Source organism: Phascolarctos cinereus, unplaced genomic scaffold (assembly GCF_003287225.1).
Source record: "Phascolarctos cinereus isolate Bilbo 61053 unplaced genomic scaffold, phaCin_HiC Scaffold_5;HRSCAF=322, whole genome shotgun sequence".
Taxonomy (NCBI): Eukaryota; Metazoa; Chordata; class Mammalia; order Diprotodontia; family Phascolarctidae; genus Phascolarctos; species Phascolarctos cinereus.
The window spans coordinates 47,161,228-47,176,757 of record NW_027555958.1 but is presented as its reverse complement, the minus strand read 5'-3'; the positions used below and the strand labels follow the sequence as shown (position 1 = coordinate 47,176,757).

General features: G+C 38.9%; 1 protein-coding gene across 1 annotated transcript in view; it reads right to left on the bottom strand.

The window, feature by feature from the left end:
- Positions 1–15,530, bottom strand: part of NOTCH2 (notch receptor 2) — a 182,785-nt gene that overhangs the window by 120,164 nt on the left and 47,091 nt on the right. The window contains 1 exon segment of the mRNA XM_021003323.2: positions 14,581–14,662. Within this exon segment, the coding sequence (XP_020858982.1) occupies positions 14,581–14,662 (82 nt within the window).

Genomic DNA, 15,530 nt, shown 5'->3' with positions numbered 1-15,530 from the left:
TTTCTTCCTTCCTTCCTTTCTTTCTTTCTTTCAACTACCCAGTCCCTACCTCTTTGTAAGGACTCAATATGAATTCTCAAATTCGATCAGGCTGGTCTTCGCAATACACACGTTCCTCTCTCCATATTTTAGCTCATGCTCCCCCTCAGACTGGGCTGACCTTCTTTCTCTTCTCTATCCAAATTCTATTCATGTTTCTAGGCCCAGTTAACGCTTGTCTCCTCTGATTATATAGTACACATTCAAACCTTCAATTATCTAGACTAAATTAGGGCTGCCTATTCCATGCGGAAAACTGGAAACGACTTGGGAGGGGAACAAGCATTGTCATGTGAAAGAAAGATGAGAATCACTCTTTAATGCTCTAAAGGGCAAAATGAGGACCAAGAGGCAGAAGATGAGGAGATGCAGATTTTGGTTCAATAGCCAAGAACAATTCGAGCTGTCCATAAAATGCGCTGCCTCATAAAGAGTTCCCTATCACCAAAAGCATTCAACTACAAGCTGAATAACCACTTGCCAGAGAGGTTAAAAAAAAAAAAAGGTGTGTTCCCATCTGGGGTAGGAGGGTAGACCAGTTGGCATCTAAAGTATTTTCCAACTCTTGAGATTCTATGTTCCAGTATTTCTAAACATTCTTCCTTATAAGAAGGAAGAAAGTCAAGGGCAGAGACATAAGGGTAGGACAGTTTTAGGACATAAGGGGCAGAGCTAAGGAAATAAAACAAGGAAGGAAGCAGCGGTGGGTAATAGGAACCATTGATACAAATGATAGGATCTTAGCAGGGATAGGACCTTGGGATTTATTTTGTCTAATCCCTACTTATAACATGAATCCTTTCTACAACTTCTCCAACTAGCCTCCACTTGAAAACCTTTAGTGATGGGGAACTCCCTACATTTCAAGGAAGCTCATTCTCTTTTGGATGGCTCTAATTTTTATAACAAAAGTTTTTCCTTCCGCTGCATAGAAATCAGTTATACTGGAACTTCACCTGAAGTCATACGTTTGACATCAAGCAGAACAAAGTCTCATTCCTCATCTAAACAACTCTTCAAATATTAAAAAACATTTATCATGTCCCAACTTATTCTCTCCCCTACAAGTCTTCACTTCTCCAAACAATCAGCTCCTTCAACCAACTCCTAGGTTAAACGTTTCCAAGTCTCACCATCCTGATTACCCTCTACATGCACTACACATTATCAGAGGTACTCTTAAAATATGGCACCCAGAAATTAACATAATGTTCTAGATGTGTTCTGATAATGGCAGAATATGATGAGACAATTACTTTCTTTTTCTGGATGCCACACTCCTTTCAATGCACTTAAGGTGACAAAATCTTCATTGCTGAATCATATTGAGCTTGGAATCCACTAAAACTGTCAAATCTCTCTCTCTCTCTCTCTCTCTCTCTCTCTCTCTCTCTCTCTCTCTCTCTCTCTCTCAATCCCTCCCTCCCTCCCTCCCCTCCTCCTCCTCCTCTCTCTCTTCCCTACCCCCTCTCTTATGGAGTATACTTGTGAAATTGATTTTGCAAAACTAATTACAGGACCTTATAATTATTCCCACTGACTTTCATTTTACTTGATTCAACCCCTTGTTCCAGACTTTCTAGATCTTTTGGGATCCCAGTTCTATCATCAACACAATGGCTAATCTCTCTCAGTTTTGTGCCACCTGAAAATCTGATAAGCATATGTCCTTTATGACTTCATCCAGATCATCTGGATTTCAAGAAAGGCATGTGATATTCTCCCAAGCTATCCTTTCTGCACAAATGGAGTAGGTTGGATAACAGAGTTAAGTGAATCTGGCTATATTCAAAGACTGTTGATCAATGTTGACCTAAAAAGTTAACACCAAAGAGTAGAAGTTGCAAAGAGAAAGATTTCAGCTCAATCCAAGAAAATCACCACCACCACCACTTGAACCATCCTAAACTAGAACTGCCTGCCTCTGGAGGTAGCAAGTTTCCCATGACTAGAAATCTTCAAAAATGCTGAATGTAGTAAAGAGAATTCATGTGTTAGGGATTAGACTACATGATCTCCAAGGTCCCTTCCATCTCTATGATTCTATGGAAAAACCAAGTAATATCCTAAACTCCATGTCAGCTCTAAAATTAATTGATTTATGTGAGGGAAAGGAAGCAGCAGAGTTAAGAGACTGACCTAAGATCATAAGGCAAAATGACACAGAATCTTATAAACTGAAATCCCATAATACAGACTTGCTTAACCAGAATATCCAGATAATGTAGTGTTCTGGCTAAACTGATTTTAATTAATGGTTAAAGAGAGAAAACTTTTAGTTCCAGCCCCTATAGAAAATGCAAGTTTCTAAAAAGTGTTCACATATCAAGTCATAACAAACTTCCAACTGTGTGAATTTATGATTAGATCTTCTTGTCTTATTACACACATCATAGTGTATTACACACATAATAACTCAGCCACCCAACATTAGTTCCTACTACTTCCCAATTCTTATGTTCCAATTAGGCTACTGCCTCTTAAGATGCTTATTCCTACTGCCACGCCTTTGATCATGCAGAAGCCCTTGACTGGGAAACCCTTCTTTCTGTTCTGTCTATACAAAATCCTATCCTACTTGGTAGGACAAAGCCCAGTTCAAGCTTCTTCTCCAAGATGTGACATCCAAATACTCTTGGTCTAGTTCACAAAATCCTCTTCCCCCTTTCCTCAAATTTTATTTTTATAGTTGGTCTTACAAAACTAACACTAACTATATTGTCTTGTATTGTTATTGTTTCATGGTACATGTCCTCTCTCCCCAAATAACCTATACATTCTTCCAGGATAGGGATACAAGATGTCATATTTGTAGGGGACACATTTCACCACACACATTGGGAACACATTGTTATATACAGGAAAGTCAGCAAATACACAGGGGTCTCTCCTATTTTTTATTACTATCCTCATAACGTGTATTCCACAAAGCACTCTTCCAGCACACTGTGAATGCCCATAAATATTTAATTGGCAACTTACCAAATTCAGTTTCCTCATCTCACAGGCTCACACATTGTCCAAGCTGGAAAGGACCCAAGAGATCATCTACTATGATGGCCCCATCTTTTGGAAAAGAAAACCAAGGCCAAGGAAGTGGCAGAGTAGAGACCTTCAGAATCCCAGTCAATATTCTTAGCTCTGTGCCTCAAAGTTTACATGATGTGAGAGACGATAACATTTGCATTACCCAGCTCACAGGATGTTGGGAAGAAACAAAGTGCTTTGAATGCTAACATTTTACATAAACAAGAGCTATGACATTCATCACCTTTACTAATTAACGAAAATCTCGCAGTAGTCTAAGAGATAGCATGACAATCCTCAGCAACGGAGAACCTGGTCCAACTGCTAACCATACCAGCAGAGCTGACTGAAGGATGAAAAAGGGTAACTCAACAGAGCTCACTATTTCCAGACGGCTACCGCTTTGGTCTGATAAGGAAGAGGCAGCTAGGTGGCATAGTGATTAGAGAAGTGAACCTGGAGTCAGGAAGACCTGAGTTCAAATCTAGCCTCAGACATGTGTCCCTGAACAAGTCACTTAACCTCTGTCTGCCTTGGTTTCCTCATCTGTAAAATGGGGAAAATGAAAGCACCTGAGATTTCCCAGGGTTGTTGTGATGGTCAAATGAGATATTTGTAAAGTATTTAGCAAACCTTAAAGCGCTACATAAATGCTAGTTATTGTTATTAGTAACTAACAATTCTATTTGTAGCTTTCAAGAAACTGAGGTCAGAAAAGGGGACTGGGAGGTAAGCGAGGCCAGTGCTCACTTTGAAAATGTTCTTCAGGAGAAGCAATACCACCACCATCCTTAACACGCTCCAATAAGCGTGCTACTTTGGATTTTGGATGCCTCTCTGTCAACCAGAGAGAAGCTTAACCAAGAGTCAAAGAGAAAAAATATCTCTTTAAGGTCTCAAGATGCTTGAGCTTTGCCTGAATCTGTACTGAGCCCAAGCTAATTCCTGAGAGTCACTGTTCTGAGCAAGTCCCTATTAGGTCTTTCCTTCCCTTGTTCCTCAAACTCAATTTTTTTTTTGCTAGGCAATAGAGGTCACGTGACTTACCGAGGGTCACACAGCTAGCAAGTGTCATGTGTCTGAGACCAGAGTTGAACTCAGGTCCTCCTGACTCCAAGGCTGGAGCTCTATCCACTGCATCAACTAGCTGCTCCCCTCAAACTCAATTTTTAAGAATCTAATCAATTTAAGGTTGAAAACATGGGTGTTCTAGAATCATCATTACCACTCTGAACTTCAATTTGGCTCTTGTTACTTACATGCCAACTTAACATGGTCTACTCCAGAATTATTTTCCTCACTTTAATGAAACTTTTTAAATAAAAGGCCCTGGAAAGAGATTATTTTGGAAATATTTTTAAAAATCAATAGAGTATACAAATTGAGAGGGTAAAGGTTGTTATTATTGGTCTGGGACTCAACAATCTATTTCTAGGAAGAAGACTGAGAGGCAGTCAGGTGAGGTCATTGATAAATAGTTTCCATTTTACAAACAGAAGGGAGAAACTGCAGAGGAAATTTCATTTCTCTCATACCAAAGTGAACAGTAAAATTTAACTTAGATAAGAAAATCCACTCTAACACTTCTCCGTGGTTCCGAGGTAACCATATAGTCTCAAAGGTGATGCTGACCAAGCTGTAAAGACTTCAGGTACTGCCCTGGTGACAGACTGCGTCAACTGAGGATTAGACTTGGTAAGTAGGGACAGACATCCTTGGTAACTGAAAAATGCATTTTTTGGCTGTGGAACAAATAAAAATAAAAAACGGCCCTTAGTTCCAAGTGGCCCTATTTCGCCTCAGCTGTGAAAATGGTGAAATAGTAGAAAAGAAGGTGGGGAATGCTAAGAATCACTGTTCACTTACTGAGCTTACAAGCAGCAGTTTACCTGTTGGTACTCTAAATGTGTGACTATTGTCCAATGACCTTGGATGGGTAAAAAGGTAAACATTCTCAATTTCTCTTCACTCCTAGATCTAAAATATATGATTTCTTAGTTCAGAGAATTAGAGGTCCCCATTGTTACCTGGTACTTTGTTAACTGGGGTAGATCAGACAAGCCAGGTGTCCTAGTAGACAGAGTACTGAACTTGGAGTTGGGAGGAGCCAAGTATGAACTCGATTTCTATCATTTACTAGCTGTGTGATTCTGGGCAGGTCATTAAACATCTGTTTGCCTCAGTTTCCTCAACTGAAAAATGAGTATAACGGTACCTATTTTACAAGGTTCTGGAGCTCAAATGAGATTATACACACACATGTATATATGTATATGTGTACACATATATATGTGCACACATCTACATACATGTGTACATAGATACACGTGCATGTGTGTACACATAAACACTTTGTGATATATAAAGCATAGCTATTATCACCTGTGATTGCACTGCTGCAGATATTTCCTCCACAATACACATCACAGCCTCTCCATGCCTGTTTGTCCTGTGAGATTCTTGCCCATGTCTGCCCATAAATGCTTCAGAGAGGATCTATTCAAATGCCCTCGAGGCCCTTTTCCTATTTCATTAGCTCAGGGAACATGAGAAGCATGGCTTAGTAGAAGGAGTCCTCCATTTAAGACAGGCTCAAGACTTTAGCTGCTTGACACTGAAGCTGTTTTATTCATTTAAGAAGTAGGGATGATAACCCCAGGAGCTGAAACCTCACAGGGTTACTGTAACATCAGATGAGATCATATAAGTGACAAGCTTTGGAAGCACTCTCTCGAAGTAAGTTCTTCATTACTGTTGTTTCTCCTTCTTCCCGGTCATACCCTCCATGTCTTTTATGCTACCTCTTATGACCAGTGCATCATGCATCATCAGCAACCTGCTACAGCCAATCCGCCCACATGATGCATCTTTCTACTGTCTTTTCCTCTGAGTTCTATTTCATTTTGATGCTTCCAAGATTAGTTTGTCCCATGATTCACAGCTCTAGAGCAAAACTTCAGAACACTGGCATTCAAGGAATGGGCTTTAGTAGTAAAGTGCATTCAGTATCACAAGGTCTCTATGATTGATTTAACCAACAGGGCTGAAGGGAAAAAAATCTTACGTAACAAATAACATTTCAGAGTAAAAAGAATACTTGGGATATTAAGAGAGTTCTATCTATTCACTGTTTTCTAGATGCAAAGCTAGGTGATACAGTGCTGGACCTGAAGTTAGGGAGACCTGAGTTCAAATTCAGCCTCAGACACTTACTATCTGTGTGACCCTGGGCGAATCATTTAACCTGCCTGCCTCAGTTTCCTCATCTGTAAAATGGGGGCAATAACAGCCCCTACCTCACACAGTTGTTGTAAGGATTAAATGAGATAATATTTGGAAGGCACTCTGCAAACAAACCTTAAAGGAGCTATATAAATCTAGCTATTATTATTATTGTTGTTGCTGTTAATAATTTATATCCTAATTTATACCAACATAATATTAATAAAATAATACTAATTTATATTCTTGCTAAACTACATTAAGTCAGATAAAGCTAAAATGTGAATGTTTAAAAAAGCAAGGTTTACTAAAATATTCTTAGCCCTGAAAGGCAGAATAAAAAGGGTGCTTCCTTGTACCTCTTTCTAATTGTTTCACTTTTAAAGCAAAACCTGTCATGGAATTAATGGTGATAACGCCAACCTAAACCAAAGGGAAAACATGACTTTATCAACGGCATTGATAATCTGGAGATGGTGTGGCAAGAAGGCCAGTCAACCTGGTCTTTATCAGAAACATCCACCATCTGCAGGACACAATTAATCAGTTTGCAGGTTTTTTGTTATCAATTGTTGGCAAGATGCAGCAGCACCTTTTCTTGCCTCATTATTGATAACTGCTGCCATCAGAGACTCCATCCTTAAGAAAAAACACTTGTAGAATCTTCAAATTGCTAAATGTGACTACAGAGTTATGGCGTCAGACTTTCCTTTAACAATAAATCTCTCAAGGATGTCATATTATAGATATATAGATACAGATATATAGACATATACACATACAAATATATAGATATATACATACACATATACACATACATATGTGTATACACACATTATTTTTAAATTTTTATTTTAACCACACATTTTAACTGTATACAAATTTAACTGATGAACCACTTAAATATGGAGTTAAAGGGCAGATGTTTCCCAGAAGCTCTTTTTTAAATCATGGGCTGAAAATAAGGACAGAGCCCTCTTCCCATATTAACAAACTATTACTTGTTTTGTGCACATGGAAACATTTAGTTGATTAGCTTGGACTGGAAAGTAAAATATCTGTGTTTCCTGGCACCTAGGTAGTTGGAAAGATAACATGAGTGGTACCAAATTCGGCTGTGGTCATTAACGCTGCCAGAGCCAAAGAGAGAAAAAGTAAATAGTTTGAGGTTCTCATTAAGTTAGTCTGTTCTGCACTAGATTTTCCATCAGCAACATCCTCTCCCTTCTCTTCCCCTAATTCTGATATCCTTTTCACATTCAACTATAGTGAACTTTTCAGAGAGAGAAACTATCTTGGGAAAATGTAGGGATTACCACAAGCCAGGCTGATGCAAACGCCTGCTGTTGCTGGTGGTGGGTGCAATGTACTTACATTAGATAAGCTTCTTGGGCCTGGTGTCCTTCTCATTCTAAATGTTGCAACTGTTTGTGTAGCACAGTCCTGACCACATTTCTGATGTGAAAAAACACATTTTATAAACTCTCTCAAGTTGTTCTACCCTTCTATTTCAAAGGGCCCTTTGTGAACTATGGAAAAATACCATGTGTGTGGAAAAGGGCTGAGTCCTAGTTATATCACAAAAAGTCTTGATTTAGAGGAAAGAAAGAGAGAAAGACAGAGAGAAAGAGAGAAAGAGAGAAAGAGAGAGGAAGGAAGGAAGGAAGGAAGGAAGGAAGGAAGGAAGGAAGGAAGGAAGGAAGGAAGGAAGGAAGGAAGGAAGGAAGGAAGGAAGGAAGGGAGAGAAAGGGAAATTAAGGAAGAAAGTGAAGGAAATTAAGAAAGGAAGGAAGGAAGGAAGACATAGAAAGGAAGAAAGAAGGGGAGAGGGGAAGAGGGGAAGAGAGGGAGAGAGGGGGAGAGGGAAAGGGGGAGAGAGAGAGAGAGAGAGAGAGAGAGAGAATAGCACCCTATATATTTATGACCTGTATGTAATCAAAGGTCACACTTTCTGTAGACTACTGCTAATAATAAACCACATAAAGAGGCTTGCCTTCTTTGGAATGTAGTATTAATGGAAATAGTAGCACAATGGATATAAAAGTCAAAAGGTCTGGATTCAAATCCCAGTTTTGCAGCCTTGTGCAAGCCATGTTACTTGAGGCCTCAGTTTTCTCCTCTGTAAAAAGGGAATCCTGGGAGTAGCTTTCCCCTACAGTCCCCTCCAGCTCTAAAATCCCATGCTCATCTCTGAATACACTAGGATAAGGCACACAGAACTCCTTTTTAAAAGTATGGGAGTTAATGTTCAGGTAACTGTTTTCAAAGTTTCACAATGAGCTGCCAAGTTCTCTGAAAGGAATATCATGGCAATCCTCAGCAAGCCAATCCAGCTAAGGGCCACACCGGCAGAGCTGCCTGGCTGAAGCACTGAAGGATGAGAATGAGTAACTTCCATTTCCAGAAGGTGCTGCTTTGGTCTGATAATGAAAATCAAACTTTGATCTGAGAACAAATAGCTGTCACTGCTTTGGTCTGAAAAAGAAAAAACAACAACTGAACTTCTGGGTCTCAACAAACGGAGGAGAGAAGGGAAGGAAGGTGCAAGGGGTGTTAGGTCAGCCCTCGCTTCTAAATATGCTTTTCAGCGGGAGAAATATCACCCCCCAGCAACCATTAGCAGTTACTCTGTGCATGCATGCTACTTTGAGCAGGCAAGGCCAACAGAATGATTCCAGATGCTTCAACCTGCTAGGAGCTGGAGAGGAGTTAATCAAGAGAAAATGAGGATGTTACTTCAAACTTGCTTGAGCTGCTTTTTAAAGGAAGCCTGAACCCTTCCAACTAACTCCTCCGTCCAAAGCCCTTCTAAATTCGAAGGCATCAAGCAAAATTGTTGATTAAATGTTTAATTAATACTTCTGGAACTAGGAGATTAATTTTAGGTCAAATTTAATATGCACAGAATCGCATTTTTTTATGTGTTGCATCTGCATTTTATTGGGGCTCCTGAGATAATCAGTGAGTATGCTACTTTGATGCCTATTTTAAATGACAGAGTTTTGTAGTCGTTCTAAGCTTTACTTTTATGATGCTGTTGACCATATTCTTCTGCTGAGTCTTTGGCCAGGAACACAAGCTCAAATTATATATAACATTGTATCTGTGAGAAAATGGGATCCACTCTACAATGTAATTTTCAGGAACACATGTTAAAAAGCAGGAAATTATAATAACACCCAATTCTAAGGCGTGAAGGTTGACTTACCCTTCATTTTTTTCCCCTAATGGTTTGTTTCAGTCTCCATTCCCAGTTTAATACTAGCATACACATTACAGTTTTCAAAGCCTTTCACATAGATTTCCTCATGTGATCTTTGAAGGAATTAATTTGTGGTGTATATTAATTCAGGGATTATCTATTCCCAATCTGCAGATGATAGAACTGAGCCCCAGAGGAGTCACATGATTTGTCCAAGATCACACAAAGTTGGCAGCAAAGCCAGCACTAAAAAGTGAGAGCTCAATCAACAGGTGGTCCACCAAGTTACTGGGGTCTGCAAAATGAGTCACTGTCACTTAAAAACAGAGCCCCATCATCAAATCAGAGACTTCTGAACCAAACCTTTGAAAATGAATATTCTACACTAATGTATAGATAGGGAGAATCACTGTGGGCCAAACACATGGGGAAGAGAAGAAAAGGCCACCCCTGATTCTTTTATGTGACTTGGTCCAAGCCTCAATTTACCTTTCTGGAAAATGAGGAGTTTGGACTAGTTGATTTCTGGTATTCCCTTTCAGATCCAAATCTAGGGTCTTAACAAATCTTTTTGGAATCTTAGTTTCACCCTCCAAAACACACATGAAAGGGAATAAAAATCTTTTAAAAGCACACATGTTTAAAATCCACATTTTTAAAGTTCCCCATCCCTCTCCCCACCATCCCACTCCCCACCATCCCACCCAACTTCAGCTGCATTAGACTATGAGTTTCTTGAAAACAGAGATTAGAGTTTGGGGGTTTGGGGTGAGCCTTTCTTTGTATCCTTAGTGCTTAGGACTGTGCCTGGTACATAGTAGGTGCTTCATACATGCTTGTTGACTTAGCAACGTTCTACGCATTTACATTTTAGAGAAAAACTTACAAGTTACTGAGAGGCTGCAAACAACTATAGATCTGGGAGAGACAACTCCCCCTGAAACAAGGCACAGCATCACATAGTTGACATCGGCAGGGTCACAAGGGTTTCATTAAGATCTCACAAGAACACATCAGCCACAGTAGCTGAAGAGTGTACATGATCACACAGGTTTCCCCCAGCTTTGTATCCTGATCTACTGACATGTTAACAGGACATAAAGACTCCTAACAGCAAGAAAAAACAATTGAGGTGTTTATGAAAAGAATATAAATGCCTTCACTTATCCTCATCTGTCAGCATGATGTTATCAGGGACTTCTATAATTTCCATAAACAATCATTATATTTTAGCTGAATCAGGAGCATTATCTTCTTTGAAAAGAAAGTCTTTTCAGATACCTGCTACTTTGCAGCTATTTTCTCTCAAATCCCACCCTCCATGCTAAAGATTTGGCTTCTCCTTTTAAAAATCCACATAGCAGTCTCTTAAAACAGGCAGACTCTTACATGCCCAGGATGCCTGATACAGGTTTTTGTCGGGCTGCCAAATGCTCTAATTTTCACTTACTACTATGTGCTTTGGGTGAGCCGTTTCCTTCATATTTACTGATGAGCTGAGTTCCAGTATTTTCTTTTCTTCCAGAAGAAAAAAAGTCACTTTGAAAATGCACATTATGATAATAACTATTATCAATGCTGTTACTTGAGACCGCTTAATAATTCTTCCTCTATGCAACATTATTCTTCTAAAAACTCAACAGATTTTATGGCCCAACTAAGTTTATTTAGATCAAAGGGTTTACAGCTAGAAGAAAGCCCAGAGAAATCATGAAGAAGAAGGGTCACAAAACTCCTCAAGTATGGCTGGAACCAGATTAAAATGTAATTGGGGAATGTTTGACAAAAAAAAAAATTATATATAATACAACATAGATAATGTGAATTTTTGTTTTTTGAAGCAAATTTATGCAGCAATAAGCTTCTACCTGAGTTTGATACCACTGATCTAGATAAGAAAAGTGAAACCCAAAGATATTAGCTGACTTGCCCAATGTGACACAGATAACGGAAAAGAACTGGGGTCAAGCCCACAGGTTTCAAATTCGGTACCCCTTTCAACTGCCCCTGGCTGCCTCTTAGGGGCCCAAGAAAAAGCGTATTATAAAAGGATCTCATGCAAGACTCCACATAACAAGAGTCTGAAATTATTCCTTACGAACACCATATATTTTCACAAAGTTCAAACAAAGCAGTCCTGATAAATATAGAGCAGACAGAAGTTATCCCATGGTTGACAAAGGCACTTCCATTCTTCTCCATCACAGCTGATGACGTCGATATTCACTTACGAACTCATTCAAAAAGGCATCTGTGAAATGTCTACCTGCATGAGGCACTGTACTAGACCCAGCACAAAAGAATCAAGTTCTCAGGGGACGAGAGTACTCATTACCCAAGTCACAGGAGCAGTTACTAAAAAATCAGAACATAAAGCAGGCAGTTCAAACAAGAGAGTAGGCCAGTTCTAAAGGTGTGAAATTTGACTCATACTCTTTTCTTTATCATTTGCCCCATTCTTGGTCAAAAAAGTATCCCACTTGTTTCTCCAGCCAAATAAATAAATTAGCAGACCACTATTTTTAGATGGTATTTAGTGGGTAACCAATTTATAACCTTACCTTTCATTCTAATGTAAACAATGTGCAAGCATGATTTGCTGTCATATCACCTTCAAAGAAATGTTCATATTTAGTTAAAAAGAGCTGTTTCTATTAAATTGTTTTTCATCATATCCAATGCTTTGTGACCTCTTTTGGAGTTTTCTTGGCAAGAATACTGGAGTGGCTTGCCATTTCCTTCTCCAGCTTATCTGACCAATGAGGAAACTGAGGCAAACAGGATTAAGTTACTTGCCAAGGGTAACACAGCCACATTTGAACTCAAGGCCTCCTGCCTCCAGGGCTGACCACCTAGCTGCTCTAGTTAAACAGAGTATTTCCTGCCTAACAATGGCTTATTTTCTAGCACTAAAAACTCCAAATCCAAATGCCTAAGAAGACTGATTGAAAAAGTGTTATAAATTCACTTATGATGTATAATCATTATTAGATAGTAGCTACAGATTAAAAAGTTAAGATGACCATAAATTAGCCTAATTCACCTCAATAGGACTTTTGTGAAACTCAAAATGACATACTGTATGTCAAAGTACTTTGTAACCCTCAAAACATTGTGAGTGTTATTTTATTTTTTATTTCATTTATTTATTTTTAAGTTATTTTATTTTTCATTTCATGTGTTTATCAACTAGATAATATAGATAACTAGAAAACTAGATAACCAGAAAATATAGAAGGAATGTACAAAGTTCCCAGCAATTGGGGGAACAGCTAAAAAAGACTGTTACATATGGATGTAATGGCAGACTACATGCCAATATGAAGACTACAAGGAGACAGATGAAGATCTAGATGAATCAAAATCAGAACAATATTGATGGGTATCCCCATCAGTAAAATGAAGGGACTGGAGTTGAGTGCAACACAAACAGTGATGGTTCTGGGTCAGAAGACCCGGGTTTCAATTTCACCCTTGATGCCTACCACTTGACTTCTGTGTATAACCTTCAGCAAGTCACTTAACAACCTCTGTGGGCCACAGTTTCCTCATCTGTGAAGTAAGGGGGTTGGACTAGATGGTCTCTGAGTTCCCCTTCAGCCCTAAATCTATGACCCTTTGACCTCTAATGTTTCTTCCAGCTATAAAAGTCTCTAACAAGGTAAAAAAAAAATTATAGTTACATAGCAACATCAGAACTTTTTTAAACTATAGAAGGAAAAGAGATCAGAAGGAGACAAAGAAAAAACTGGACATTTCTGTTATTATTTTGTTAAAGTTAATATATGTTTTCTTTAAAAATAATTTGAGAATAAACTTAGAATTTATAGTTTTATGTATAATTATTTTTTATTTTTCTTAACTGACGGAATGTTTGCTTTTGTTAATGGTTACTAAGTTTAGAAGAAAAATGTTAAACTATTTGAAAGGTTGGGTTTTTTTTTTGCTAGCAAAACAAGAAATTCCACATACCAATCCTTATTTTACCATTAATTTCCATTACAAAATTGGAAATGTGTTGCTGTAGAGTGAAATTCATACCCAGGATATTGTGGAAGTGGAGAAAACATGGTGATCAGCAGATGAAACCATAATGTCCCATTCAGGAATGCCAGAGTGGTTGGTTATAAAACTGAGTTTGTAGCAATCATGGTTGTATGAAGGAAGAAATTGGGCATTCTTGGACTACTGGTCTAGACTCCAACCAGGTGTGGGGAAAAGGGAGGGAGAGAGGAAGAAGAACATGGCCATGTGGGTCTGAAGCATGAAAGAAAAGGGCTCTGAACTCAGTCTCACAACACAGTAGGGTTTATTTATACGGAGAACTAAAAAGAGTATTTAAATTGGATTTTAGAGACTGGCACATGGCTGATGGGTCTGGCCTAAGGATCTGGCTTAGATGACAGGAAGGAGAAATTGGATCCAGCTATAGAATCTGGAATCAATGAGTTACAGAATCAAAAACTCAAAAGAGGTCTGGAAGTCTCCAGGGCCACCTTATCCAACAGAAAACAAGAAACCCCCTCTTGCAATATGCTTGGAAAATTGGCAAGCAGCCTTTACTTGCAAACCTCCAGTGAGGGATGACTCACTACCTTCCAAGGCAGTCCCATTCCACCTTTGAATACCTCTAACTGTTAGCAATTCTTCCTTATAGCAAGCCTACATTTACCTCTTTGTAACTTTTATGTCCATCGCTCCTAGAGGGCAGACTCTCTGGGACCAAGTACAACAAATCTAATCCCTCTTTCAGGAGACAACCAATCAAATCTGAAGACAGCTAATACTTACTTACTACAAGGGGTTATTTAACAAGCAAAGCAAAAAGACTATGAATGGGGTAGAGACAATCGAGATACGATATGGTTCATTTCTCAAAATTTTCTAAAAATATTTCCAACCCATCCCCCTCCAAAAGAAAAATCTCTTTTATTGGTCAAAAAAATCCCCTTTCATTCAATTTAAATACTGAAGAATGAAATAATGGAACAAATCTAATTTAGTGTTCTAAATCTTTGGGAAAAGATGAGAGAAAGTTATAGATGAAAGACATAGTTGTAGAAAGACTAGAAACTTCAGGTTGTACTTACTCGCAGTATCCTGTACCATTGTTGTAGGTAACACATTTTCCTTCATTTACACAGGGCTTGAAAGCATCTCGACACTGTATTGCTTTAAAAAGAAAACACACAAAATAGAAATTAGATGGGTCACTAACTACAAACTTCATATAGTCTAGGATCCAGTCCAGACCAGCCCTCAAATTTCAATCAGCACTGGAATTAATTCCCACTACAGCTACGATAGCCAACAAACACCTAACTGAGGCAAAGTCTCAGCCTCCGATCCAAGAAATGGATTCTCTCCCATTGGTAATTTGCTTTTTGGTCATAATTGGTGAAGTAATTCATTCCAGGGCAGCCTAGAGGAAAGGATCCCTCTAATTACAGCAAGCTTCAGAGGGGTGCTCTGACGATCCATCAGTGAAGAAGGGGGGACAACTGGGAAGAAAATTTGTTATCATCTCTGACTGCAGCACAATCCAAACTTCAGGTAGATTTTTAGAAGCTTCAGAACCATTCATTCCAATCTGCCTCCAATTTATCCCTTCCCATTTTAATATATCTTCTATATTACAGATAAGTAATCTTCCCAAAGCCAATCATTCCAAGTCTTCTATAAGATGACTGGCTCCACTCTGATTTCATGCTACTTCTCTTCACTCACTCTTGTTGTTGTTCAGTTGTTCAGTCATGTACAACTCTTTGGGACCCCACGGGTCTTCTTGGGTTTTCCAGCAAAGATACTGTAGTGGTTTGCCATTTCCTTCTCCAGTGAATTAAGACAAACAGGTTAAGTGACTTGCCCAGGGTCACACAGCTAGAAGTGTATGAAGCCGGATTTGAACTCAGATCTTCCTGACTCCAGGACCAGTACTCTATCCATTGAGCCATCTACCTGCGCCCTCACTTAGTTTATGCATTAGTAAAACTGCATTATTCTTGATGCCTTATTCTCACCCTGCCCTTATCTATCTCCT